Source organism: Aulonocara sp. 'chitande type north' Nkhata Bay, linkage group LG8 (genome assembly GCF_057382095.1).
Source record: "Aulonocara sp. 'chitande type north' Nkhata Bay isolate Kocher_YH1m ecotype deep benthic linkage group LG8, A_spYH_male_GT1.1, whole genome shotgun sequence".
Lineage (NCBI taxonomy): Eukaryota > Metazoa > Chordata > Actinopteri > Cichliformes > Cichlidae > Aulonocara > Aulonocara sp. 'chitande type north' Nkhata Bay.
In genome coordinates this window covers 1,034,058-1,061,386 of record NC_141351.1, presented here as the reverse complement: position 1 = coordinate 1,061,386, position 27,329 = coordinate 1,034,058, and the positions used below count along the sequence as shown (strand labels likewise).

Here is a 27,329-nt window from a genome sequence, read left to right as displayed (position 1 = left end):
CCGACGCTCTCACATCATGGGTTTCAATATTTGCTCGAGCTATAGAGATAGATGAGATGTGTCTTCTGTGTGTTCCTCCACTGGCTTTTTCTTTTTTCTTATCAGTGCTTAACAGTGACTCACAGAAAAGATTATTCAAGGGGATAAATTCACAGACTTCAGAAACTGCTTCTTTGGAACATATTAAATGAACAGCTTAGTAATATAAAGCCATGTATAAAAAGCTATGTCTTTTTAGTTACTATATTATCTGTATCTGTCACAACAGATCTTTTGTTTTTACTTGTCCCTGGTAGCACTATCGTTCATTATTAATGATCTATTATATCACAATAATGCTGCTTATTTTACTAATGCATCAAATCAATGTGTTCTTCACTTTTATCTATGGTCTATGACCATGCGATGGGGTGTATTGCTGGTGGACCAAAGAAGATGTTCAGATTACTGTCATCCTCATTTCTAAAGTCTTCTCCTATCTATGTTAGAATTCAGGAGAAGACCCCTAAAATGAAACCCCTCCTGATCAGGAATACGCCTGCCAAAAAGAGAGATTTCTTCATTTGTTGGTGTGATTAAACAGGTGTACTCACACTAGGCTCATTTGAATCCCAAAGTCCAATTCCTTTGACTAGTGTGTTACTTTGACTAATTGCTGAGCACTGTGTCCGGGCATGCTTAAGTGTAGTGTGACTGTGTCACCACTTACAAATGAAACCACAAAACACATAAACTAGGGAAGCTAATTTTACTGTGAAAAAGCACTTATCAAAAGCTTCTCTGTGCATGAAAGTGAAAGAGAGTGAGAGGATATGACTTGCTGAGACAAACTGAAGTGCGTTCAGGTCATTAAATGACAACAACAAGGCAACTATTTTGTGCGCTGCAGGTGGCACACCAAGAGAGCTTGAACTAGTTTAGCTTACAAAATAATTATTATTATGAAGTATACTACTGAATTATTTCACCTAAAATCAGTGTTTGAGAAACTTGCATCAGATTTATTGTTGATTGATGCAATTGATGTATTGTATTTGCCAATTAGGCAGTGAGACGCTTCTATTATGGTGTCTGGATGAATACCTAGAGAAAATAAAGTATCAATACTACTGATACAAAGGCTTGTTTTGAGTAGTGATGCCAGGAATGACTGGATCACTACAACCAAGACTTTCTGTCTCTGCTAAAGCTCACTGCATCTACTTTAGCTTATTAGTATAAACAATTCATGAAATAAACATTTTTGGTATGTCACTGAATAGTAGAGCGACTTATGAATGAATGTGCATGTGATTATGCTAATCTTATTAAAGGTGACTAGTAAAACAAAATGTGGTTGACAAACTGGTAATTACATAGCCCTTTCACTACTCTACCTGAGCATTCAAAGTAGCGTGCAAGCCACATTCACACACTTTATTCTATGCCTCAAGCACTTCCTCAAAATCACACATGGACACATTGAGGGTTAGACACTTTAGCATGCAGACTGGGGGGAGGCAGGGATTCTGATTAGCAGGCGACCTGCTCTACTTCTAGCCAAGACATCCTGTGTCTGGGAAAACCCTCAGTAATGGTGATAATTTAAGAGAAACAGCCTTTTAATGACACATACAGGGTATATAATAGCAGATTAACTTCTTTTAATTATTAAAAACTGCTAATGACTATGGCCCAGGTATCAGTTGGTGCTGGCGTGGAAAAAACTGCTATGATTTCACTTGATCTTAATTCCTATACTGCAGAGTAGACACAGGATGCCTTATCATAGCGTGCACAGAGTGCATGCATTTAAATCAAACATGGTTAAAACTGGTCCATTTCAATCTAACAAAGAAAGCAACAACCCCGCCCTATCCCCACCCCCAGGAAAAAAAACAAAAACCAACGTGCAGTATTATGTTAATGAGTCACAAAGTGAATGACTCATCTCTGCAAACAAACTTTTTCTGTAATGAGCTACAGCAGGTGACAAGTAAACATCTGTCCTCTGTGCAGAACATACAATAATTTATTTTCTTCATTCAATTCAATTCAGCTCAGTTCTATTTTATTTATAATGTATTTATATAGCGCCAAATCACAACAATAGTTACCTCAAGGCGCTTTATATTGTAAGGTGAACTCTTGCAGTATGTATGAAGGGAAGTAGAGAAAAATTAATTAGAGTGTAGAATACACACTCTAATATTAGTTACTCCAGTAACACATGAACATCATATAGTTTCAGTTAATTCATATTCATGACTGATTTATATGTTCTGGCTTGTCTTCCACCCTGTGTCTTTTGTCCTGTCTCCCCCCCCTCAGCCCCAACTGGTCGCGGCAGATGGCTGCTCCCCATGAACCTGGTTCTGCCGGAGGTTTCTTCCTGTTAAAAGGGAGTTCTTCCTTCCCACTGTCATCAAATGCTAAAAGGGGGTTGTGTGATTGTTGGGGTTTTCTCTATATTAGTGTAGGGTCTTTACCTTACAATATAAAGCACCTTAAGGCATTTGTTGTGATTTGATGCTGTATAAAATGAAACTGAATTCAATTAAATTGAATGTTTTTACTTTTAGAACTGAAATAATATTTTCATTCTTTACTGATAAACACAACACTAACAGTAAGTATTTATTGTATATTTAAAAATCCAAATGGTATTTAAGCCAATTCCACAACATAGATTAGACTTTTTTAAGTCATTATTTTGGACAGTATGATATCTTTTACCAAGCCTGGTAAAAGATATGTTGCAGTTCAACATGTTTTCAGAATAAGGCTGCCATTTCCACAAAATCCTAGAAGATTAAAAAACATCTGATTTGAAGATAAGAAACATGTTTTCAGTTGAAAAGTAGTTAATTGAGGATAATTGTGGAGAGGTCATCACCAACCATGTAAACTGCATGCAGTTCACGTGTTGTTGCGCATGAAATGTGTAGTTTCAGTACACGCTACCCAGCAAGTTTTTAAAAAGTGACAAACTTCAAGAAAAATGGACCGTGCTGATAGGGGAACTCATCATTGAAGGATATTATGTGTCTCTACTGTAAAAATTTGAAAGCAACAGAACCCAGAAACAGAGCATAACTTTGTGAAGTTTTGTCTCAATCTGGTGATTTCCATTCAAAGTCTGGTCTGAGGGGTCCACAGAGAGAGCCAAAGCTGAATGACGGGCTGAGAAGCAGGAGAAGACTAGCTCATTAAGAGCCTGGAGAGCAACGTTCACTGATCCCAAAGTAATCAGGGGACCAATTAACCACATTGAAGACAGAGTCCCAGCACAGTTAGCACCCCCAAACTCTCAGGGCCATGAGTCTGCTTATCAGCTCGGAACACCCAAATGCACCATCATCCTCCTGGGCTCCTGGAGCTGACATGGCAAAAAAAGAAAAAGAAAAAAACTCTCTTGGTACTACTTTAAAGCACCCCAGGAAACCTATTTTTCAGTGGTTAAGTAAGCTTAGTGTGGAGGGTGAGATCTCCTGAATGTTCCGCCATCCTTTACTTATTGCCTTCATCTGCTTTAATTGGCATATTAAAATAGATTCAAAGCCAGTGCTGCTGTCTAATCATACAGTGGGTTGATTATCTGTGATTGACGTACTCTCCAGATTGTTAGGTTAAACAGGATCCCTATCTAAATTGCTAAATGGCCGATTTGCTGTCAGTATGTTGATGACGGAGCTGTGTGTTTGTCAGATGGTGTCAGTCAGATTTAATGGTTAAATCAAGCATATACACCCATAGCTGTGATCAATGGGCTGCAGAGACTAATCTTAAACACCTTTTTTGGATACAGTCACCCTCAAGTCCGCAAGAACATTACTCACATTAAATTTCCCTTTACTGACACGGTAAGTGATCTCTGGAGAATACCTCCTTGGCAAGTTTGCATAATAGCATCCAGATGGCGTGCAAGTGACTCAGTATTCTGACATTTGGCGTGGCATTTTGTTTCACATCACACTTCCAAGCATTGCATCCACATACAACACATAAGGGAGGTAAGAGAAGGCATGCTGAGAAACTCAGAAAATACCTTGAACCCCTTGGCAAGGTTAAATAAGCATTTGTAGTCACATTCTCTGAGGTATCATAGAAACTATCAGAACATTCATTTCTAAGGATTTGCGTTCTGTCCAACTACTGAAAAGCCAGCCACTGAATATCCAGTGAATAGGGATATGTGTATTTGGCCACAATCTCTAGTGAAGCAAATGACAGAGAAGAGAGTGGTGAGTGATGAGAGACTGAAAGGGGAGAAAAATAACAAACATATGACCAAGGTCACCAAGCTCTAGACACCAGCTGCCTAATGTTAGCACCATGCACATACAAAATCATTTTGAGCCACATACAAGCATCATGTACTGTACACAAACATAACAGAGTGACAGTGATATATGAATAAATTAGCAAAGGTTGACTTTTCTATTCCAGATCAGTATTCCCTGGGGATTCACTTTAGAAAGGACAGTTTCACATTTAATAATTAATAAAATACGTTCAGCACAAATACAGTGTGCCCTTCGTGTAGCTAGGGTGAAAGTGAGGCTGAAGACGTACAGTAGCTGAATAGCGGAAGCTCCAAATTTCATGAAAGAGGCTGGATTTCATTTCCAGTCAAAGCTGTAGTTAACCCCAACCCCATATCTGGGTAAGGAAAAACAAATGTTAATAAATGGTGTGAACACAAACATATTTGATGCTTCAGGCATGCCCCGCGTCCAGTTTAAATGAGATGTCGCATTGTTTGTGCTCAAGAGTTGAGAAACGCTAAGCTTTTCAAGTCGCTTACAGTTCTCATATAATCACACTGTGTTTATTGAAATGGTTGAGCGCTGCTGCAGGCTAATGAAATCAAATAATGCTTGAGTAGCTTACTGTTCAAGGTGATTTTTTTTCTATGCTAACATAGATGCTATGCTATGCTAACAGCTAATCAAAAGTTGTGTTAGCTTGCCATGTAATTTGCTATGACGAACATACCCAAACATACCCATTTAGCCTGTTTTTGAAGATTCTCACCCACCCTCTGCTCCAGCTGTGTCCCTGTGTATTTCTAACCCTCTCTTCCTATTTTTCACATTATCCGTTCACCCTCATGTGTCTACCAGTTTTCCTATCTTACATCATTTTTTCGATTTCCTCGCATCTCTGTTGGATTAGTTTTCTCTTCAGCTAGATTTGTACAGCATGTTTTGATTTATCCTCTTTTTTTTTAGTTTGGCAAATAGATTTTTTTGTCATCCTGAGATTTTGTCCAACATTTGGATCCATTTCTCACCATATGTATGTTCAGAAATCAAATCCAGATAAATTACAGTTAATACCCAGTGAAATATTCATTAATCCTACAAGACTTTAACCATAGCTTATGATGCCACGATTCCAAAGTTTTCCAAACCTTAACTCTAATGGAGTTCTGAATTGAGGAATCATTTTGCTCATCCAGTATTCTAGCCTGCCAGTAAGGGCTGTGCATACTGCCTGTCTCATTAGCATGAAACTTGAGCTGTTGCCCTTACAAGAATGCATTATTTAAAATCTGCTGAGGAATGGGAGATTTCATAGTAACACATCAGATGCTCTTCACTACCATTAACCAAATGAGGGAAGAGACTGTATTTTCAAAAAAAAAAAAAAATGCTTGCTATCACTCCACTGGTGAACGTGCATCAATCAGCCACAACATTAACACCTGTCTAAGATTGCACAGGTTCCCCTCACTGCATCAAAACATCTCCTATCCACCAAGTCCTGGACAGGTGGGACTCTTCGGTCCTCTTAGTTAGGGTGGGGACTCAGTGGAATAGGTTTGTTCTGGGGCAAACAGCAAATCCTTAGATGGAATGTAGCGCTGGAACTTTTAAGGCATGGTGAACTTTTTTCAGGTAATTTCTAAAGTAATTTTGCTTTGTGGTTGGTTGGCAGTAATGTTTAGATGTGTAGTCCTTGGGAAAGTAGTACACAATGTACAAAAATACTTTGATCCTAGCAGAATGTTGAATTGTAATAAGATCAGTGTTGGGGAGTAACATAATAAGCATGACAATATATTAGGTAATCCAAAGTATTCAGAATATGTTACTCACATTAAGTAAATTAACAGAATACATTACAAACGACATTTTGGGGCATGTATTCTGTAATCTGTAGTGGAATACATTTTAAAAGTAACCTTTCCAACACTGAATGAGATAATCACTGCTGTTTAATTCACCTGTTCGTAGTTTTAATGCTGCAGGTTTGAGAAACTGAGAACTCATCTGCAGCTTTTTGGTGGTGCAATACCTTACAGAAAGCTGGCTTATACAAACGTGTACCATCAAAAGACAACTTTAGCTTGTATAACACAGAGAAGATATTTACTTTTTTTGTTGTGTTCTTCTTACAAAACAAAACATATCCCTTTAGATTGTTTGTATGATTTTTAAGTGTATTTGCTAGTTTGGTGTCTTTGGAAAAAACAAAGCATGAGCTGATTATCATAGAAATCCTGGTGGTCAAAGACAGACTTCAAGACACTGGTGTTAAAGCTGCTCATGCACAACTTAATGGAACCCCAAAGGCCTAGTATTTCTGAACAACAAGGAGGAGGAGGGAGGAAAGCAAGCACAGTGAGACAGAAATACAGTGAGCAAAGGATAAAGTGAGACACAAAGTAGATAAGAGAAGGAGAAAGTATGAAAAAGGAGGACGTGCTGGGGTGCTGGGATGAAAAGTAAATGGCCCAGTGACCACAAGGCATCCCTCCACCTCTTCCCTCTGACTCCAAAGCACCCACCCTAGTTCTATTAGAAAGCCATCTTCAGCTTTCTGCTCCACTCTCCTCACGACACCCCTCTTTAAAACCAGCAGCCCTGCCATCCCATTAGCCTTAGCTAGAGCAGCTACCAGCATTATAAAAGGCCCAGAGGAGATGGAGGTGGTGACAGTGGGGTTACACTGTGCATGCGTGTATCTATGCACCAGAATCTGTGCAGAATGAGTGTGACAGATATGCAGTATATGTCCCATTGGCTCAGCTGACAGCCCAGTGGCACCAACATGTCCCTTCCCTTCCTCTCGCAGCAAAGGTAGACAAAAGGAAAGCCGCCATGGGCTTGACATTTACCAACTGACAAAGACTGTTCACATTTAATCGCTAAATGTTAACTGCCATAATAGCCCTACTTTCACTCAGTAAGTAAGGGACAAAGCTTCAGGCTCCACCTCCTCTCTGATTTCACTGGAAGAGCAGGAGGCTTAACTCTGACCCAATTGCAATCCTAGTGATAATGCTTATAAGTTATATTTATAGCACTTTTACCCCATCTAATTTTAGCCCTCAGTGCTCATTCTTAACTGAGTGGCTCTTATCTGTCAAACACAATTTTAAGCGACAAAAGGCGTAGACTAAATATTTGACTTTAAGGCCATAACAAAAACAATGAGAACAGAAATTTCAGCAGATAGGAAAAAGACTTTGTACAGCATTACTTTGCAGTATCAGCAAAACACATTTCAAATTAAAGAAAGCGCAGGGAACTTGTTTGCAAATAAAACTCTGTAATAAATACTCAACTATAACATCACATTGACATCATGTTAATTAATATGACGGGATTTCCTTTGGAGAAAATTATGACCATCCTAAATGTAGCTGTTTTAATTCTCGTGCCTGACAACAGCGTGGTGTTATGTACTGGCAGAAAGAGCGGCGATGATGAACAGTATATGCAAAGGCAATGGAAACAAGACTGAAAATAATGAGCTAACGGCATACGGGTTGATAATTCAGCACCGAAGTTTGCCATTAACAAATCCAACAGCTCTCACACAACCAAGGTTTTCTGAAACCTTGTTGCTGTCTTTTTCAGCCACTTGAGACTAAACTCTAGAATTCATATCATAGATATATTTGATATGCTATGGCCTTGCAAAGATATGACAAACATATTCACACACAGTTCTGTAATTTCTCAGTCAAACTTCATTATGTTAGATCTTTATATGAATTTTAATCTTAGACTATGAAAACCTGAGTTAATACAAAATACAGTTTTTAAATGATGATTTCATTTATCAAAGGAAACAACCATCCAGACCCACCCGGCCCTGTGTGGATAAGTATTTTCTAATTGTACCATCATGTAATTCAACAGCATTTCATAAGAAGAACATCATGCCAATAGTCAAACATTGTGGTGGTATTGTGAGGGTCTGTTGGTGCTTCATTGCTTCAGGACCTCGACAACTTGCTGTAATTTAGGGAACCATGAATTCTGCTTTCTACCGGAAAATTCTGAAGGAGAAAGTCGGCTGAGCGCACTTGGGTTATGCAGCAGAACAATGATTTGACAAACACCAGTAAATCCACCTCTGAATGGCTCACTCTTTATTTGACTGTTCACTATGCCACTGTGTTCACCAGCTAGCAGGTGTGGAATATATTGTTAACTTTACTTTGTACATATAGCTACTTTCTGATGACTTTAGACTATGAAAGAATCTTATTCCACAAGTAGGAAAGCAGTAGCCATACAGCCTATATTAGTCAGTCATAAACAACACAGGACACCAATTATATATCCTTCTTAGGGTGTGAGACAAATGATTTTTACATTTAAGTGGGAAACTGGATTCCCGGAATCTCTAAAATCTGTTTTGTTTTTTTTCAATGGCCTGAAATACCAAAGAAAGGATTTGCCACACATTAGTGAAAGGAGAACAGAGGGAGAAGCAGGTAATGACTAAAATAAAGTGCAGCTCTACACAGCTAGTAAAAACGATTGAATTACAGGTCAGTTTCACAAAACAAGTTCTAAACAAAACCATGTAGTAACACACTATCTTTTTCTCATCCGTATGCTGTACTTGTCACTGGCTTTAAAAATCAGATGAAAGGTTTGGATCGTATTTTAAATTATTTTATTGATTTTTCACAGCAGCGAGTTCGATTACATACATTAATGAAATTTTTAAAAATTACAGTAACTGGAGCGGTTTCCTGTCTGTATACTTTTAGTATTACAGACACAGTGTATTGCTACATGGCCAAGGTTGCGGACTGATCTCTACCTCATGTCTGTTAATGAGTGTTTTGAATTGTTGGAAGCTAATAGCTGCACAGAAATACTCAGATTTTATTATGCATTCATAGATAAATACATTAACAAAGAGGGTTGCTACTATGTTCTTCCAAGTGCAGTAAAATCCAAATACAACACAGACTGTGTCTATCCACAGCGCCAGTAAATATCGCTCTTTATCTCAAAGCTCACAATCACCCCCAAGACACCAAAGGCCAAGCAGTTACTTGACAATTCACTGCCTCTGCTGCTTGACAAATGTGCCATGATAGTCTCAGCAGGGAAGGGGAAGGGCAAGAGGTTGAGATGGACTTCATACCCAGTTCATTTTGAAATGTGATAGACACTGAACCCACTGTGGACTGTGACCCCAAGTGTTAAAAGGCAATAAGGCATCCGTTTTATTGAAGTGGTGTGTCATGATGTTCCTACAAAGCTTGCGTGGTTACACTCGGTTCTCTCGCCACAAAGCCACAGTGGCTCCCTGGGTTTAAAGATAATCTTTCTTGAAAATCAAACAGTGTAACAATATGCCGTTTTCATCGCTTGGCGCACTGTAGGAATAATACCTCAGCAGAAAAGAATCAGTTTCTTCTGCTTCACAGTTGATCGACATACCAACCGACTCCTTTTGCAGGCTGTTGAAAAGCAGACTTCCTTTGGGAGGAGGCGGAGGGCGAAGAAGAGGTAGAGGAGGAAGAGGAGGGTCCGTATATCGTAAGCAAGAATAAGGACAGATTTATCTGATGTCTTCTTAAAATTAAAAAAGTAACATCATCAAAACTGCCTTTATCCATGCCTTCATAGACCAGCCCTCCTCTCCACTGAGACGGACAGAATCGAAGAGCACGTACACCATAGAGGTTAGGACATTCAATTCAGTAAAGAGGACAACACATAGAAAGTGAAACATTTCAAAACATACAGTCCAAAGGGCAGGAATTAGAACACAAGCGTGAAACAAGACCAGTTGGGTTTTAATGCACAGCACAATTTAAAAAAACAAAAGTCATATAATGTGGGCCAGCTTCAACAAACATCAGGAGGTACAGAATATTCTTGTTTACAAAAAGTCTGTCCTAGTTTGGTTAGCTTTTAAAAATATATATTTTTAAATAAGTAGGCTGAAACTTTTTTAGTGCAAATCTCCTCTTAACAGTGTTTTCTTATAGGCAAGCCCACATTACCACACCAGTGACCTAAACAGAACTAGATAGGGGTGTTACGGTACATACATATAGCCTGTTACAGGGCATTGGGTTCAGTTTGCCTTTAAATTAGCGTAAGACTAATTAAGTCTATATTTTAATGCAAAGGAAACTTGTTATCTCAAGTTAGATGGTCCCATCTGCAGAGCTTTAACAGATCGCCACTTTTGTCCAACAACATACTAATGTATGTATTAGCCCCTGGATGTATAAGAGGCACCACCCGGCTATCATTCAAAATGACAAAAACTGGACACAGACTAGTGCACCACATTCACTGAGTCTACCAAATACGTGGAACTAAAGCTTGGATGAAGAAAGGTAGAGCTAGGGTAAAAAAAAAAACACACCGCCCCTTTTCAGTTCTCAGGTTTTACATATCAGGACAACCTAAAACATTATCTGGTCCTACTCATTAATCTGATTAGGTTTATTAGCTTGTTTCCAAACAATCTGTCCACGAATCCAAAGTTCTGTAATGGAGTGATGATGAAATGGACATCCAGGGAAAATGCATCCCAAAATAAAATTGACCAGTTTGCAGAGGAATTACAAAAACTTACATCCTGGATCTATAAACTTCAGTAAGCACGTTAAAGTTCAGGACAATACAATTAGAAAAAAACTGAACAAGTATGACATGTTTTGGAAAGGTTGCCAGTAATTAGCCACTTCTCTTTAAAAGAAACATCATTGCATGACATACCAACTATCTAACACGGTGGCGGATCTTGGGATACAGACTCAGTACTGTGTACCAACTTATTCTGGAGTTAAATGTCTCACAGGTAACATAAGGTAATGAAACAGGACAATGATCCCAAGCATACTGGCAAATCTATTTAAAAAATGGGAAAAAAAAATAATCAAGGCACTGCAATGGCCCAGTCAGTCCAGATCTCAGCTTATTTGAAATGCTGTGGCATGACCTTGACATGAGAGCTGTGTATAAACAAATCTCTGCAAACCTCAATGAAGAGACTGACAAAGCCTTAAAGGAAATGATTAATTTAAGTTATTCCTAATAAAAATGATTCTACAAGCTACTGAATCATTGGGCGCACTTAGTTTTTCCCTCAGTGCTTCTACATTTTGCTTTTATATTTCTTAAATAATGACTTGATATATTTTTTTGTTCATCTCTCATTTTTTGTGATGTCCTGATATGTAAAACCTTGGAATTGAAAAAAAGAGGTATATTTTTCTTTTAACCATGACTTGACAATTCTAATGTGCAATTAACTATTTTAGGATTTTAGAGTCCAGTTAGCGGCTGCATGACAACCAAAATGTGTTGGAGGCAACCTTACAGACATGACTGGAGGCATGCTTTAAGGAAAAACCACCAGTGATCACAGCTGATTCAAAAGTGCCAGTTATTTGGTTGTTTCGTATTATAGCTTTGGACAAAACCAGGTTGGCTATTTCCTCATAAATCTGTTTTTTCTGCTGCTTCAGGCTTGGAAAAATATTCTTTGCAGAAGGGTGACATAGCATGTTTGTCTTTATTATGCACAACTTCAACTTGTTTTAACATTGCATAGACTTTTAACCATACTAATTATTTTTGTGTACCGTTTCACCCCTAAAAATAGCACACAAATGAACCAGACTACACATGTGCACTTGTTACATAGACAGAAAAGCTAAATGTCAAGTAGGAGGTTATATACTGAGTATACAAATAGAGATCAATGGGAAGGCACTTCACTACAATTAACACTGCAGGTATAAGCTGCCTCCAAACACGCAGGAAGTTGATATTATCTTATATTATCTGTATAAATCTTTAACAGGTTCATAACGTTAGCTTCATAGCATAAGTGCCTAAGTCATTGACTTAGTCAAATGACTTAGGCAATTATGCTATGAAGCTAACGATAAAGCAAATGTAAAATAAGTGGCTAGAGGCAGCTTTAACCTTTAACAAAGAATAGCCATCCCTACCATGGTGACTCTGGGAGCGGACCGGCCAATGTTTTTCTCCTAGAAAACAGAACCAAGTGATTAGATTCTGCCACTTGGATGGTTATAGAACATGATCACACTGAATAACTGGCAGTTATTGTTTTTGCATGTGGTTAAATTTACAATAGTCTTGTTCAGAGGTGAAAACAACCATTTTGCTGTTATTCTACATGCCAAAATTCAGCCTCACTGAAGCGTAGTAGCTTCACTCATGACAAACATGTCTTTTATAGTGGTTACAGGCAAAATGTTACCAAAAGTGAGGTCATTTTTTGTGCACCGATACTGATTGTTTATTAAAGGTTAATATTTTTCTTCCCATCTGCTAGTGTCTGATTCTACCTGACACCATGACACAAAGCATCAAGTCACCTCTCTCCCCACTCCAAAATTCAGACACACATTGCATTCCTCTTAATATAGGGGAGAGACAGAGAGGGTTTCAAGATGAAGAGAGAATTGGGGTAAAAGGGGAGACAAAGAGGCTAATGAGTAGAAAGGAAGAGATGCAAAAGTCACTGTTGTTCCGCACACCCTAACACCGCAGGGCTCCAGCCATGCAGCACTTTGATCCATCATCATCGATTTAACATCAGCTTCTCATCGTGGTTGCCTCCCACACAACAACACGCAGCTACAAGGATATTTTCCCCAGCTCTGTGTCTACATGGTGTGCATGCCAGTTCTGACCTTAAACCCAACGACTCTATAATACATTCATGACAAAAGGTGGGGGTGTTATTTTACTGCGGATATACTGATGAGCATGAATTGCAGATTTAAGTGTAGTTATACATATACATTAAGTGGTTTATGTGAAATCCCCTGTGAGAGAAATCTGCAAACACTACACCTCAGTAATGAAATGCTAAAGTACACATACCCAACAGAGTGAAGACACATGGACACACTAGTGTGCTCACTGTAGTGTATAGCTTACTGGGTCTTTCCTGTCTCCCTTTTATATTGTAAAGAACCACCCATAGCAGAGAAATCAGATCATTTTATCTGACGCTTTATATAGTAAAACTACATAAAATATGATTTAGAACTAAGCTAGTAATAGGTATTTTAACTGTGGACACACTATTGCTCCAAAAACAAGCTCCTGTAACAACATAGTGAGAGCAACAAAGCTCATGGTTACCAGCGGCTGCCAAAATGCGATCTGGCTACACCATTAAATATGTTATATTCAATTTAATGGTGGGAGTGAAAGAAAAAAAAGCATAATGTATGCCAAAGCTTTCCTTTTTTATTTCAATTTTCAAAGTGAAGAACTGCATGCAGCTGCAGGCGGTGGACCGAAAAACTGTGTGTTTGCTCAGCTACGAATAAACAGACGTACAGACAGCGGTTTAGTGTGTCATTTTAATAGTTAATTAATTATTTGTTACTATCATAGTAGTAGTAAATTCATATATTGATTGTATCATTTTATTGATTTTGAGCTGATTCTATATCTAAACAAAGTGCTTTAACTTTTTTGACTTATTAAGCTGAAATAGAAACAACATACAGCAGCTTGGAATTGCCTGCAGCTGAAAAAATAATGAGCTCATATCTTCCAAAAATACGAGGAAAAAACTAATTAGAGCAAACATCTGTCATAAATATTTGGTGGAGAGGTAGGGCAATACACTAACAAATATTAAGACGGGTTGTATTGAAAGAAAAGCTGAGTCATGTATCTTTTTCATTTGAATCTTTTGACATATATATTTGAATGTGCTCATTATGATATCAGTAGCTGAGCTGCTGTAGAGTGTTATTGATGAGTAGTTCATGATAACCTCTTCATCAGATTAGCTATGGTCACTTTGACCTCACGAGGTTGTGACCTTACAGGAGCAGTAAGACCACTGAAATCAAACCCTTGCTGTACCCTCTCAAGCAGTATGGGTGAAGACTCTTACAAGATGACCCTGAGTTTTATTCACATCAATAAATAATAAATGACTTGATAAATCTATAAGACATGTGATGCAAGGCTGACGTATTGATGGTTGCAGAGTGTTTCCCCCAGAGAACACGCTCAATGCACCTGATTGATGCCCTATGCTTGGTGAGGGGGATAATGAGGAGGATGTGGATGTATTCCTGCAGCATGGGAGCGTTGGGGACCTGCAGTGAAATCTATGCTCAGTTTAAAGCCTAGTAAAATGTGTAGCTTCCATAAACCTTCAGCTTTAGTAGCCACAGAATATATTTTCTTTTCTTTATTGGAGGTAATGCAGGCAATTCATCTCTTTGTGACCCTGCTGTAAGAGCTGCAAAAGACCAGCCCTATTTGTGGTTTCTCATGCCAGCCTGAGGGTTGATGCACATTTTTTAGAAGCAAATTGTGACAAGAAACCTTGATACCTGAGCATTAGTTACTGTTCTCCTGAGTCAGCATTATGCAGTGTATTTTATGATGTGTGCAGTGTTTTAGTCAACAGAAACTCATATTGTTGAAGACTGCTACAGGAAGATTCAGCATTTCCCTTCAGCGTTGCACAAGCAAACAACTGTCTCATTTCACAGTGTTGCCATGTAAAGCAGTCAGTTATTTTGCATTTTCTTAAAATACCGAGAAACCAGATAAATTAAAGGTTTCAAACAGTCCGTTAAGAAATTAGATAAATCAAAAGCTGGGTTACAAATATAAAAGCTCAACAGTATACGACATTAGATGTGCTCCTTACATGGAATAAGATGGTTACACATACATACATTTATTGATGCTGGCTGTGGAAGCTGTAGAGAGAAGTGGGTGCACAGGGGAGACCTCCTTTCCTAGGAAAATCTCCTTGCCAGCACACCCACCATCAGAAGTGAACAATGTTTGCTCAAATTTTCAGCCCAAGATTGTTCTACAGGGCCGCAGCTGCATTTCCAGCCACCTATGCCCCTGTAGGCCCTGACATATCAGCAGGACTACCTGAAATCAATGATGTGGAGTCGGCCTGCTCAAATGTCAGCCCCAAACGTGGCATGTGTTCATAATAAACACAGACCCAAGGTGAGGGAAAAAGTATGAGCCAATAAAATGGGCAAAACTTGGCCCCCTGATATTTACTGAGAAGTTCATAATTCACAAATCTGTTTCCATCCAGCAATCAATGCTGTAAACATCACTGATAGTAATGAGCATTAACGAGCAACATGATGGGAATACTGACTTCAGGGGCTGCTGCCATACTGTGATGCATGTTGCAATAAAACTAAATGTTTTTTTATGACTACAAATTCCTCGCGTACTCTTGTATTTCATATTGACGCAAAAAGTAGCATATGTTGGCCTAAAATCACATTAGCCATGTTTGCTGATAGTGGAGATGCAGCCTGGGAGCTGAACACACAGTCAAACAAAATGATTATTAATTCATCACAACAAATGGATCATTGTAATGAGCTAACTCGAAACCTTCAGCGTAACATGCAGAGCAGCTGTTGGGATGCCTCACTGGTTTACTGAGATGGAAGGAGCCTCCAATCACTTCAAGATCATTTAAAGCAAGCTACATATTTCCATAGTTCAGTCATAGGACTTGTCTTTAAAATGAATTACTTAATACAGCAGAAGAATGCAGTTAGAATTTGGGGCATATGATACCCTGTAAATAGAAATTCTTGTAGGGTCACATGATTAGCGGTCATGTGACTGCAAACTCTGCAATGCAGCATGGTCCATATACAGCTTGGTATTTGTTTTGGTTAAAAATCAAGTGTGTCTATCTTTGGTCTGTAAATAAAATGGTTTAATTTCAAAAATGTGCATTTTGTTTCTTCCCCACTTCCCCTGTTGTTGATTTCTTTCAATCAGCACCTCACTGAGTGATGCGCGCTCAGTTTGTTGCTTCGCTAATCTCAGCACATTAGCATGTTAACAAATCAAATTCCCTGAAGGAGTGAATCTCTGTACCTGTGGCAAAACACTGGGTGTAATATTATGTAGCGTACTGAATGTGTGATTTGTTTCACACCCCCAGACCCACACCCAATATACATCCACACACACACACACCGCCGCTCCCCTGCTGGATTGCTATCAGTCCCTGAGAAAGCTGCTTACATAACTACACTTCTAGCATCATCCCACGTCAGCCTCCATATCAGATGATAGCATCTTAAATGGCTATTTGACAATGTTGCATCTCAGTAGCAGTTTATGAAGACATGGCCACATATGAGTGTTTGTGTAAGGACAAGGGCGTGTAAGTGGTATAAAATAAGATGGTGTGTAATGAAAAGAAATAAACAGGGAGATTACTGAGATTGTTACACGGAGAAGGCTGAAGCCATTCGGCCAACTACAGTCCCGATTCATTTGTGTAGCAGCAGCTCATGCAGTTATTTAAGCCGTATTCATAGAGACTTGAAAATAACAATGTTAAATATTCATGCTTAACTGGTTCAGGGGTTGGGATTGTAAAGCATGAAAGCTGATCGTGACATGATTAACAAAAGCAGAGTACAAAGTTGTCAAGAGTTTACCCGTCTTCATGCAGGGGAAGAAAAAAAATCTTCATTAACTCTTCATCTCATACAGCTATCCCCCAAGCTCAGAAAGAGTGGGGTGAGCAAGCAAGGGAAAGATTAAGAGAGGGAGAGTGAGAGTAGAGATTCGATAAAGAAGAGTCTTATTTCAGTGCTTCACACAGTGCTGGATGATCAAAGTAGAAAATGCTGTTTTAATTCCAAGGATCATATCTCATCTCCTGTCCACAAGCTCATTTTGGAGAACTATGCTGTAGGACAGAGGGAAAGAGAAGTAGCAGAAGCACAGGAGGCATCCAGCCAGATTACTACAGTATACTTTTTAGCACTGCTATATAACTAAAATTGCTTGACCTGTGACGGATGGTTTAAATAGTACTGTGTTTCCCAGCATTGTCTTTCTATAAATTCTTCACCTACTTGATCCACATGAGACATCTTCTGTGTTTAACATTGATAGATAGATATTTTTTAAAGAATGGCATTGAAGGTATTTAATGAACTGACAATCAGCAGGGAAACTAAGCATATAAGCAGCACTCTGACTTCAGATATCCTCAAGACCAAAACTCATTAAAGTTGCCGTAGTCTTGGCTGGCTTAAACTAAATGGCCTACTTGCATGCACACCTCCAGTACACTCCTATCTAAATACACAATTTAAATTCAATTCAGTTTTTATCAGGCCAAATGCCAACAACAATCACCTCAAGGCATTCATATTGTAGGTAAAGACCCTACAATACAACAATGTCAAATCTTAAAATCGTGAAAAACCACATCCACTAAAAGTGGATGAATAAAGAAGTTTTTTAGCTTCTGGGCTTTCTTCCACATCATGATTCTACTGCTCATTAATGTCATTACTTCATTGCTTAATCCTAAAATTCATTTGAGTTTACGTTTAATAATAATTAGTGTGTGATTTCTTATGTTATTAAGAAAATAAGTGATTACAGTGATCTCTCAGGGATCTTTGGCCACTAAATAGTAATAAGTTAAGGTAAGAAATTCCAGCAAGGTGTTCAGAAATGTTACATTCAGAAATTGGTTGAACGTGGGTGAAAAAATAACTGGTCTACATAACTGCACATGTGCACATATGCAAGTCAAGAATATAATGTTTCCAAAATAGCTGTCAAACAATACAGACGTGTTAAAACCAAGTCTGGGTTTGAGAAGTGAACTCAGTGTGGAAATACCTTCTTTCTAATGATCAGCATGAGAGAACTCTTCTGGTTACAATACAATTTCCTTCTGCATAGAAATTGTGGGCTTGTTTCAAGTCATAATGAATACATACATATTTATATATGATTCGATAAAAGTTGTCTTATGAGTGAAAACATTCAGATGCTGTGTCTAATCACTCTGTTCTTCCATTGCTGGAAAAAAGCAGTAAGAACTGGTATACAAATATATCTACGCTTACAATGGCTAATGCCAAATGTCTCTGAGTATACAAGTAGAACTGAGTGCAATGGATTAGTTTAGGTAGTATTTAATGCCCTCTTTTAACTGGTGCTCCAGCTTTAGCAGTTGATGCTTTCTTTACATCAAAATAAAAAAAATTACAATAAAATTCAAAGTAAAGATGAATTGCCACCAGATGACACCTGATGTCAGGCTCCACAGCAGTCACCTGTACTGAAGTGCGACCACTGTGAAAAACCCTTCCCACTTCTAGACAGCGAGCAGACACCTGCACACACTGTGCACCCTGTCCATACTTCTCCAGTTCCCCATTCAACAGCACAATCAGCCTCAGCAGGGTCTCCGGTCTCCAGTCAATACAGACAGTTAATTCTAAACTCATTAACAATGGAGCCATAACAATGGTGCACACAAAAGCAGAAGGTGTGGGTGGATCGTCTTTACACAAGAGGAAAAAAAGAAAAAGCTGGGTTTTTCATAATCAACTGTCAGTCATTTGCTAAGATAAAGGCTTCTTTAAGACTGCATAAGGGACGGAAGCCTACTGTTGCAATTCAATTACCATTTTGCTGGAGTTTTATAAAAGAAACATAAGGATGCGGTATCATGGCTATGACGGGTTTACTTCATGAATAGAAATGTGTTTCTGCAGAAGAAAAGAGGAGAGACTAGAATTAAAGCTTTGACACATTCATTGAAAGTTGTGCTTTTTCCATCTCCTTTGGCCTCCTGGTTGAATGAGGAATGAAATATCAAAAAAAAGATTTGTATGCGTATTAATGAGCCTTCTCTGTATGAGTGGAGACCTTCAGAGCCCCGTTGCTTGGCTTTTGATCATTTCTGACCATTTATCAATCATTTTTCACCATTTGCGCCATTAAAATTTCAGAGGCTCATCACATTCCTGGATGTGACAGAAAATGTGTCCTGCTTCAAAATCAGCCTGAAGCACAAAAGCAGACAGCACTTGACATGGTTTGCACAATTAGCTCCAGGCAAAGGGTGTGAGTGAGACAAATTTGAATATTGATTAAGGCTCTTTAATCCACCTAGGGACCTATTGGTATGTCAATCATTCTCCCAAATCTAGTAAAGCGTAGCAGTCTCAAGAGCAAAACAGTGGCCCAAGGACTCTGTTCTTTTCTGTTGTGTTTTAATTGCTGTTGGCACTGCATGCTGTGACTCATGGTAATGATTTAATGAAGTCATTGAGATTTAGTGAGCAGCCACAGGCTACAGAGCTCCAGCTGAGAATAGTGCACCGTTCAGCATGGCTTTATTAACATGTAAGAAAGATGCCACTGGTCACATCAGTTGTACCGATCACAGCAATTGTGATTCATTTGGTGGTGAGCAAGGAAAAGCTACACAAAAGGTTTTTATAGGACAGTATTTAGGATTCTTAGTATTTCATGTTTCTCACTGGGAAGTAAAACCTTGTCTCTTTTGCAGATTTTTGTTTTCAGTTCACACACAGTCTGCACCGCCTATAGAAAGTACGCATTCCCATCTATACTAGATGTGGCTTTTTGCTTTTTGACTCTCCCTAGGGTACTCAAAGCGCTCTATACAACATTCAACTGATCACTTTTCTTCTAATTTTTTTTTTATAGCTTCCTAATTCATGCTTCAATGGACGCATCAGAGAGCAACTTGGGGTTTGTATCTTGCCCAAGGATACTTGCCATGCAAACTGGTGGAGCCAGGGCTTGAACCACTAACGTTCCAATCAGTAGATCACCTGCTCTACCTCCTGAGCTACAGCCACCCCATCCCCTTTTTATCCACACTAGTGTAGTGATGGCATAATGAACCTTTCTGCTGGTTGCATAGGATACATTTGAGCATGTAGTAATTCTCTGATTAACTAATTTGCGCCACCTACAAGTCAAGATAGAGAAGTTGGAAGAGCAATCATCGATTAATAATAGTATCCCAATAACTTTGGGAATTTCTGAACTAATTTTCAATTTGTTGTTTCTATTGAAATACTGAAAAAAATCTATTTTCTAACTTTTTGTGGAAATTCTACTTCAGGCAGTCAGGGGTGGTGCCCTGATCTTTTACGCAGAGTAATCATTAGGTTAAACACAGAGAACATGCTGTAATGGAATCACATCATATTATATACACCAGATTTTTATATAGAAGATAAATATGCTTACTTAGTGGGGACTCACAAATATATTAAAAGGCATCAAACAGGTAAGTGTGCGTTGGTCCCGTCGTTTAAGAGCCCCTTATTGAGTAGTCATGGGCCATACCAACCCTATTTTCCATGGCTGGATTAATAAAGACACATAAATACACATTAAAGTATTCAAAACAGCCACGGTGGTAGCTTCAAGAGCAGTTTAAATGGACTGGTACTTGCATAGGGCTTTTTTGCTGCAACTGGGCTCTCAAAACACCAAAACCTTATTTTGGTTCATAAATTACAAAATGAACATAATGTGTTTTTTTAAATGCGACTCAAAACTAGTAATTGAACAAAGCTTACTGAGGTAACGGAGCAAAAGAGCAGTTTTCCTACTACTACAATAGTAGTCATCTCCTGCAGGAAAATTACAAAGAACACAGATTTCAGCATAAGCTTCATTTTTCAGACCAAGAAAAGTTTTTCAACTACTTGGTTCTGCTATTCTTTCCACAAATTCCACTGAATTTCAGCCCTGTTCTGCAAACTCCGCCAACTCAAGTTCAAGATGCCATAATGAAATGCATTGGAAAAGCAGACTTGAATCAAAAGGACCCTTCCTTTTACATTCTTATTAGATTTATGTTATAGGAAGTGCCATGTTATGGGTTATTAAGCAGTTGAAGTGCAGCCTCCTCTAGATGACAACATGGCTATAGAACCAGCAGTCTGGTTTGACTTTGATCAACTCAAAAACACTTGTCTTGTTTGAAATCTTAAAAGAAAATACATTTCCAAGTATACATGCATTCAATAAAAGCCACCTAAATCATTTAAAAGTCACCGAGAAGCCCTGATGCCATTTTAATCAGTCATTAAGAAATGGAGAGAGCTTGGCACAGTTGCAAATTTGAGTAAGCAAGCGAGAAGGGGACTTCTAAGGAAGGACGCCAAGAAACAATAACTCTGAAAGAGCTTCAAGCTGTATCATTCAGAGTGAAGGGACTGTGCAGACAACAGCAGCTGAACCTTGTCCTTCACCAGAATCTGTGGTGTGGCAGAGTGCCAAAAAGAAAGCGCTCAAACTAAACCACGTGACGCGTCAGCTACAGTTTGTCAGATGACACACAGGAGACACAGCTGGAAGACCCGTTCATGCTCTGATGAGACTAAAGATTTACTTGACCATGACGGCAACTTCCTAATAGACGTATTGCATTTTTAGGCACTACGCACTTTAGTTATTATTTTATTACCCAAGTGTATCATGTAATAAAATTCAGCAAAGAAACCTTTTTGAAGGGGATAACTGAGCATGTTTACCTAGAATGAAAGAAAAGATTGTACTGGACCACACTTTGTTTAAAAAATAATCATCTCTTAATCTTAACATCATGTCATGAAATGCTTTCGTTTGTACAACACTTAGTTTTCATTATAATTGATTTCAGTTCAAAAGAGTTTTTTTTTTCTATTTCTAATGAGCAGTAAAACTTGAAAGATTCTAGATTCCAGCTAATCCTGAAAACAGGGGACTCATCCTGCAGCGAAACATGGGTAGAGAGTAAAGCAAGAGCAGGGATTTGAGGAATGGCATTCATATATTATTTCAAATTTCAAATTTGTCAGGTAATTGGTTAAAGTATCTGCCAGGCGATCAGTATTCTACACAAGCAGCTGGGGTAACAAAAGTCTCAGTTGGAGGCAGGGGAAATGTCTGACAGAGCCTTCCTCCCATCTAATTAAGTAATAACCCTCACTCAGAGAAAACCAGAATAAGCCGCGAGGAAAATCTATAGAATTCATTTCCAGAGATGCAGCAGTAATTTGTTGCAAAATGATAAATATTGCATTTGTTAGATGCCCAAAACATAAATCATGAGACTCTATTATGGTGTGAAAGGCCAGGTTTGACATTCTTGGTCATGGCACATTAGCACTCATTGAAAGAAAATCTGCCTGTGTGGATTTCCTCTTCCTTGATGTCTCCGTCCGGTCTTCCCCGTGCTGTAGTAAATGTAGCAGCCCCTTTGCCAATTTTTGCATTCTCCATAATGGTTGGGGGAGGGGACGATCCCCACTGTGTGAAATTACGTCTGCACAGTCAAAATGACAACAAAACCAGCTTCAAATATGGCAGATGGGGAAAGACAACCAGCGAGTCTCTCCTGCTACCTCTTCATAGCGCAAGCCATCAACAAATCTGGGAAGCTGAGAACGCCTTGCTTGTTGCTTTTGTTTGCATGAAACATCAAACTCTCTGACAAATAGCTATTTGATGGTGTGCGAGCGAGCCATTTCTTTCTTCTGCCACTATTACTCTGCTGATATCGTGCGGGGAAACAAATTGAAAGATGAGTGAAGTGGAAAATGACTGTTGGTATATAACCAGTGAATCATTGTAATTATGCACCACAGCTAAGCATGAAATGTTTACCCAGGGAGATGTTTGGAAAATGCGCAACATGTACATGTCAATATATGAAATACAATTGGTCTTTATGGGTGTGTTTAATTATCACATTCTGCAGCTCTAGAGCCACCACTCCTCCTCTGCCTTTAACAAAACTTCATATTTCATGTTGGCATGCGTTTCAGTCAAATGAGAGTGAGTCAGGTTGATAGATCAGGCATCTGCAGAGATGATGCATTTCTTCTGTGATTGCTTTCATAGCCATTACTCACAGCATAGGGTGATTAGTAGGCTGGCAGCTGACACCTCTGCTTGCGCGTGCATGAAGGAGCTATCTCATAGGAGGGTCCTGTTACCTCTGCCACAACACTGATCTTTGGGCACAATCAATGGGCTAAAATAATGGATTAGGCACAATCCTATCAATCAGCCTGTCAGGGTGGAGGAAGTCATGAAGGACAAAGAGCAGCCGAGCTATTTATGTAAAAGGCGACAGGACTTTCTGAAATATCACTCAAACGTTGTCTCCCAGAAGTCATCGTGTTACCATTCATAGGTATTTTGGGAGGAACGTACTGTATCGGTGCTGACCTTTGTTTGCCTCTGCACACAGTGAGAGAAACAGCAACAGTCACAGAGCGTCGCCCTTTAACTGAGGTAAGTCAGTCTTTGGCCGATCAATATTTTCTCACAGTCAGGTTTGAACAAGCATGTATAATGTTTACATTAATGAGAAAGCAAATTACATTGCCCAGTCCTAAATCCTATTGCAGAATCAATGTTTAACTCATCATCTATTAACATCAACTATCAACTGACACACAAATAGATGAGGTCAATATTGTCCTGATGTTACTAAAAGACAGTTTCCCATATAAAGGCAGCAAGCGGCCCCATTCAAAGTATTCTGATTCTGATTCTGATTCAAATCTATGAAACAAAATGCGTTAATGCACACAGATTTGATTTTGAAGTCAATAGATGGTTACATTTTAACAAGCGAAGAGCAGGAGGCTTATGAACTGCAACACACTGCATTAAAAGAGGGTTGTGGGCTGGGATTGGCTTTATAAATGTGATATAAGGAAGGGCTTTTCCAGGATATTTTAAAATGGGAGAGTAAAGACAGAATATTTCTGTTCTGAATATTCTTGTTTAATCAAAAATTCAAATCAGAAATATCAGAGACCATATATCACATATAATGCTAGATTTAGATATAATAGATATAATGCTAAATTTTTCAAATATCAGAAACATTGATTTGATATAAACACAGGGTGACTGGTTTCTTTAATGTAATGTAACTTATAATAATCATTTATTTCCTTTATTTGTAGATTAATAGATATGTCGTTTTAGTTGTAGCATTCTAGATCATCATTTATGTTTAGAAGCACCACTGAACGACGCAGGAAATCATTCCTGCCTGTGGCCATCTGTACAACTCATCCATTTAACACACTGTATACTGCAATAGCTACACCCTTTTTGCACATGTTCTTCCTTTTTCAGCTATTTATTAATAAGTGACCTTTATGTATATATATGCCTGTATATATTGTGCTATTCTTAGTTAGTGTATTGTCTATCTTTGTTAATGGTTGTTTATAATGGAGCACTGTAACAAAAAAGAATTTCCCCAAGGGATCAATAAAGTATTCTGATTCTGATTCTGATGTACACTTGTGCAAATAGTTACAATTTTGAATGTATTTTTGGGTTTGAAAAAGGATTCTACAGAGTGCGAAACACAATATTTACAACCAAATACAATAATAACAAAGCAGCATAACACAGAAGCACTTAAATAATATATCAGGGAAGGCGCAGTGCCTGACATATCTGGACACATGGCTTCCTAATCAAACACATGCATGTTAGTTTAGCTGTGATTCTCAATTGGCCGTAAGCGTGAGACAGAATTTCTTAAATGTAACAGAAGAAATGTCCGTGTGAACATGTGATTGTGTAAAAATGTCAGTTCGATTAGAAAAAGGTTATTACAATTTCTTGTTGTAAGTTTGTTGAAACATAAACACTCCAGTTATGAATATTACTAAGTTAATTAGTAGGTTAATAGTGATGCTGGTCTAACATTCAAATTGAACTGGAGCTGCAGATGCCATAAAACATTTATTGTTTTATTTTCTCTTTTTTTAATATAATCTAATCATAAGTATGATAAAAAGAAAGTTTCAACATTTTAACCTCTTCACGTACAACAGGTCAGATTTAGGGGATCCTAAAACCTCCCATAACTCTAAACATGTTCCCAACAACCAGGTGGGTATTAAGAACTTAAGCAGTTTTTTGGGCGGTACAGTGTCCTACAATTTATTTTACAAAGCTTTAGTAAATGAGAATAAATTGTTTTTTGCTGTTTAAAAGCATTTGATAATGGTACCTTTTGGATGATTGTACATGTGATTAATTGTCTAATTACGTGTTGTTGGTACAAACTAATGCATTTTTGTTACTTCTCTAACCCAATATTATGGTCAATTTCAGTTATAATCAATTTAACCTTAGTGATGCCCAATTCATTGGGGGAGTTGCATCAAAGATCACTTACTCTTTTTTAAAGATCCCTTAGACCTACTATAATGCTAAATAAATCAAGCTAAATAAAGGCATGAAATTAGATCATTTTTACTAGGTGAACTGGGGAAAATGGCATTCCCTCCGTCTCTCTTCTGGGTTTATAGCATTAGATGAGATCATTAGTGAGCTGCTACATCCTCAGAAGTAGGCTCTGCACTTGGTTGGTCTCTTGTCTCAAATCGTTTGACCAAAACCACCAGTTTAAATATGAATATGTTTTAAGTGACCCTAATTGCACACAGATTGCTATCAGATGCAATTTGGTAGCACAGGAGTGCATCTGAGCGGCTCCAGGCCAATAATTAAAATCAAGGTACATAACATCAGCACACTGTCACCAGAGTCTGCAGAACCTGTTATAATGAAGGGCTAATGAGCTAGCTAGAGGACTTGGGTCAATGAGTCACCAGTACTGTAGATGTCCTCCTCTCAAACACTGTTCTTTACTATATCTCCCACAGGGCATTGTGGCAGCTGCATGACTGATTCCTCCTGGTTTAATTTAATATCTTCATGCTTCCCTAGATTGCTGTATCTGCCAGATAGACCACAGTGGTCAGGAGAGAGATGGAGGAAAAAACCAGTGAGAAGTCAGGTGGAGTCTGGGCCAAAATCTGGTCCAGCTGCGTTTTCAGAAGACAGAACTGGAATGCCTGAATTCCCTCTGCTGCTACCACAGGTTTGAGTGCTTTAACTTCCAGTGAGCAAATATTGACTTACTCTGTTGTAAACATTTAATCTTCACAGTGGATACTGTGGACCACATACTAATTACAAAGAATAACTAATTAATATTTGAAGTGATTAATAATGTAACAAGTCCTGTTTTCCAAAGCTCACCTTGCGCCACAAAAGAAGTGGATCTCAATTATTCAGTTCTCCCTCGCACAAAATAAAGCCACTGGGTGAGATGAGGCGGCATGTGATTCTTGCCAGGGAATGAAGACAGACATGTTTATTACCTCTCCCTAGATGGAGTGCAAAATAGTTCTGAGCTGTTTAGAAAGAACTTGATGCAATATTGATGGTGGTGGTCAGACTATCAGACAATGCTCCGAGTAGGCCGATCAATGCCACATCAAGGGAATAGAGACAGTTTAGTACAGGGAGCACAATTGAACTGGAGGCAGATCTGGTTGGAGATGTTGTGTTGTAGCCCGCTGTGTACAGTTTCTGTCCATTCTAAATCACACCGTGTATTACTAGGGGAACAAAAACAGCCCCTGCAATGACACGATTGCTTCTTTATATCCAACACAGGTACAGTTATTTATGTCGGCAATTTTTATTTTATTTTTTTATTTTATTTATTTAGGACAGTGCATGTTAATGAACATAAACAATAAATTACATGTAAACATGCCAGATTATAGCCAAGGGCTAATTTCCATATGTTGTCCATAAAACATTAAAAAATAGACATGACATGACACTGACATGGTGTCAGTGTCATGTTGTGCTGTGTTTAGGCCTGTTTTACCTACAATTAGCTGACTCTTATAATTAAAAGAGTGGGCAAACATACACATACTTTGGTAGCAGAGTGTCTGCGGCATGGATATAAGAAGAGTTTTTACACTAACACCTCGGGTGCTTCGCTGTCAGCCTTTGCAGTTCATTGCCTCTGGCTGCAGGAGTCAACTCTCTCTGCAGGGTCCTTTTATGTTTTTCCCATTATCAACTGACTCAGAGAAAACACTGACAGGAAATTGCTTGGGTATAAGACATACACGCTAGTCTTTTATTTCAAGTTTGAGTTATTAAGTGTAAAGGAGAATTTCCATTAGATGATTCAGCTGTAAATACAGAAATAAGATTGAAGTGTCTTTAAGTGATTGGACCTCTGTGATATCCCAGCAGTACTTAATATTATTTTATTTTATTTGACAATTGAATGAGTCATTATTGGTTAGATCAAATCCTGTATATATCTACAGCCTAACACTTTGTTTCTTTTTTAATACTCGTTAAATATTGTCTGTAGAAATAACGATATAATAAAACATGGATGTAACATGAGGG

General features: G+C 38.5%; 1 protein-coding gene across 5 annotated transcripts in view; it reads right to left on the bottom strand.

The window, feature by feature from the left end:
- shisa6b (shisa family member 6b) overlaps positions 1-27,329 on the bottom strand; it is a 76,436-nt gene that overhangs the window by 12,410 nt on the left and 36,697 nt on the right. For 3 of the 5 annotated variants that reach the window (XM_086304947.1, XM_086304946.1, XM_086304950.1), the window contains exon 5: positions 12,218-12,256. The exons of the other annotated variants lie outside the window; for them this stretch is intronic. In XM_086304947.1, the coding sequence (XP_086161073.1) occupies positions 12,218-12,256 (39 nt within the window). The remainder of the gene's footprint in view (positions 1-12,217; positions 12,257-27,329) is intronic. 5 annotated transcript variants of the gene reach the window in all.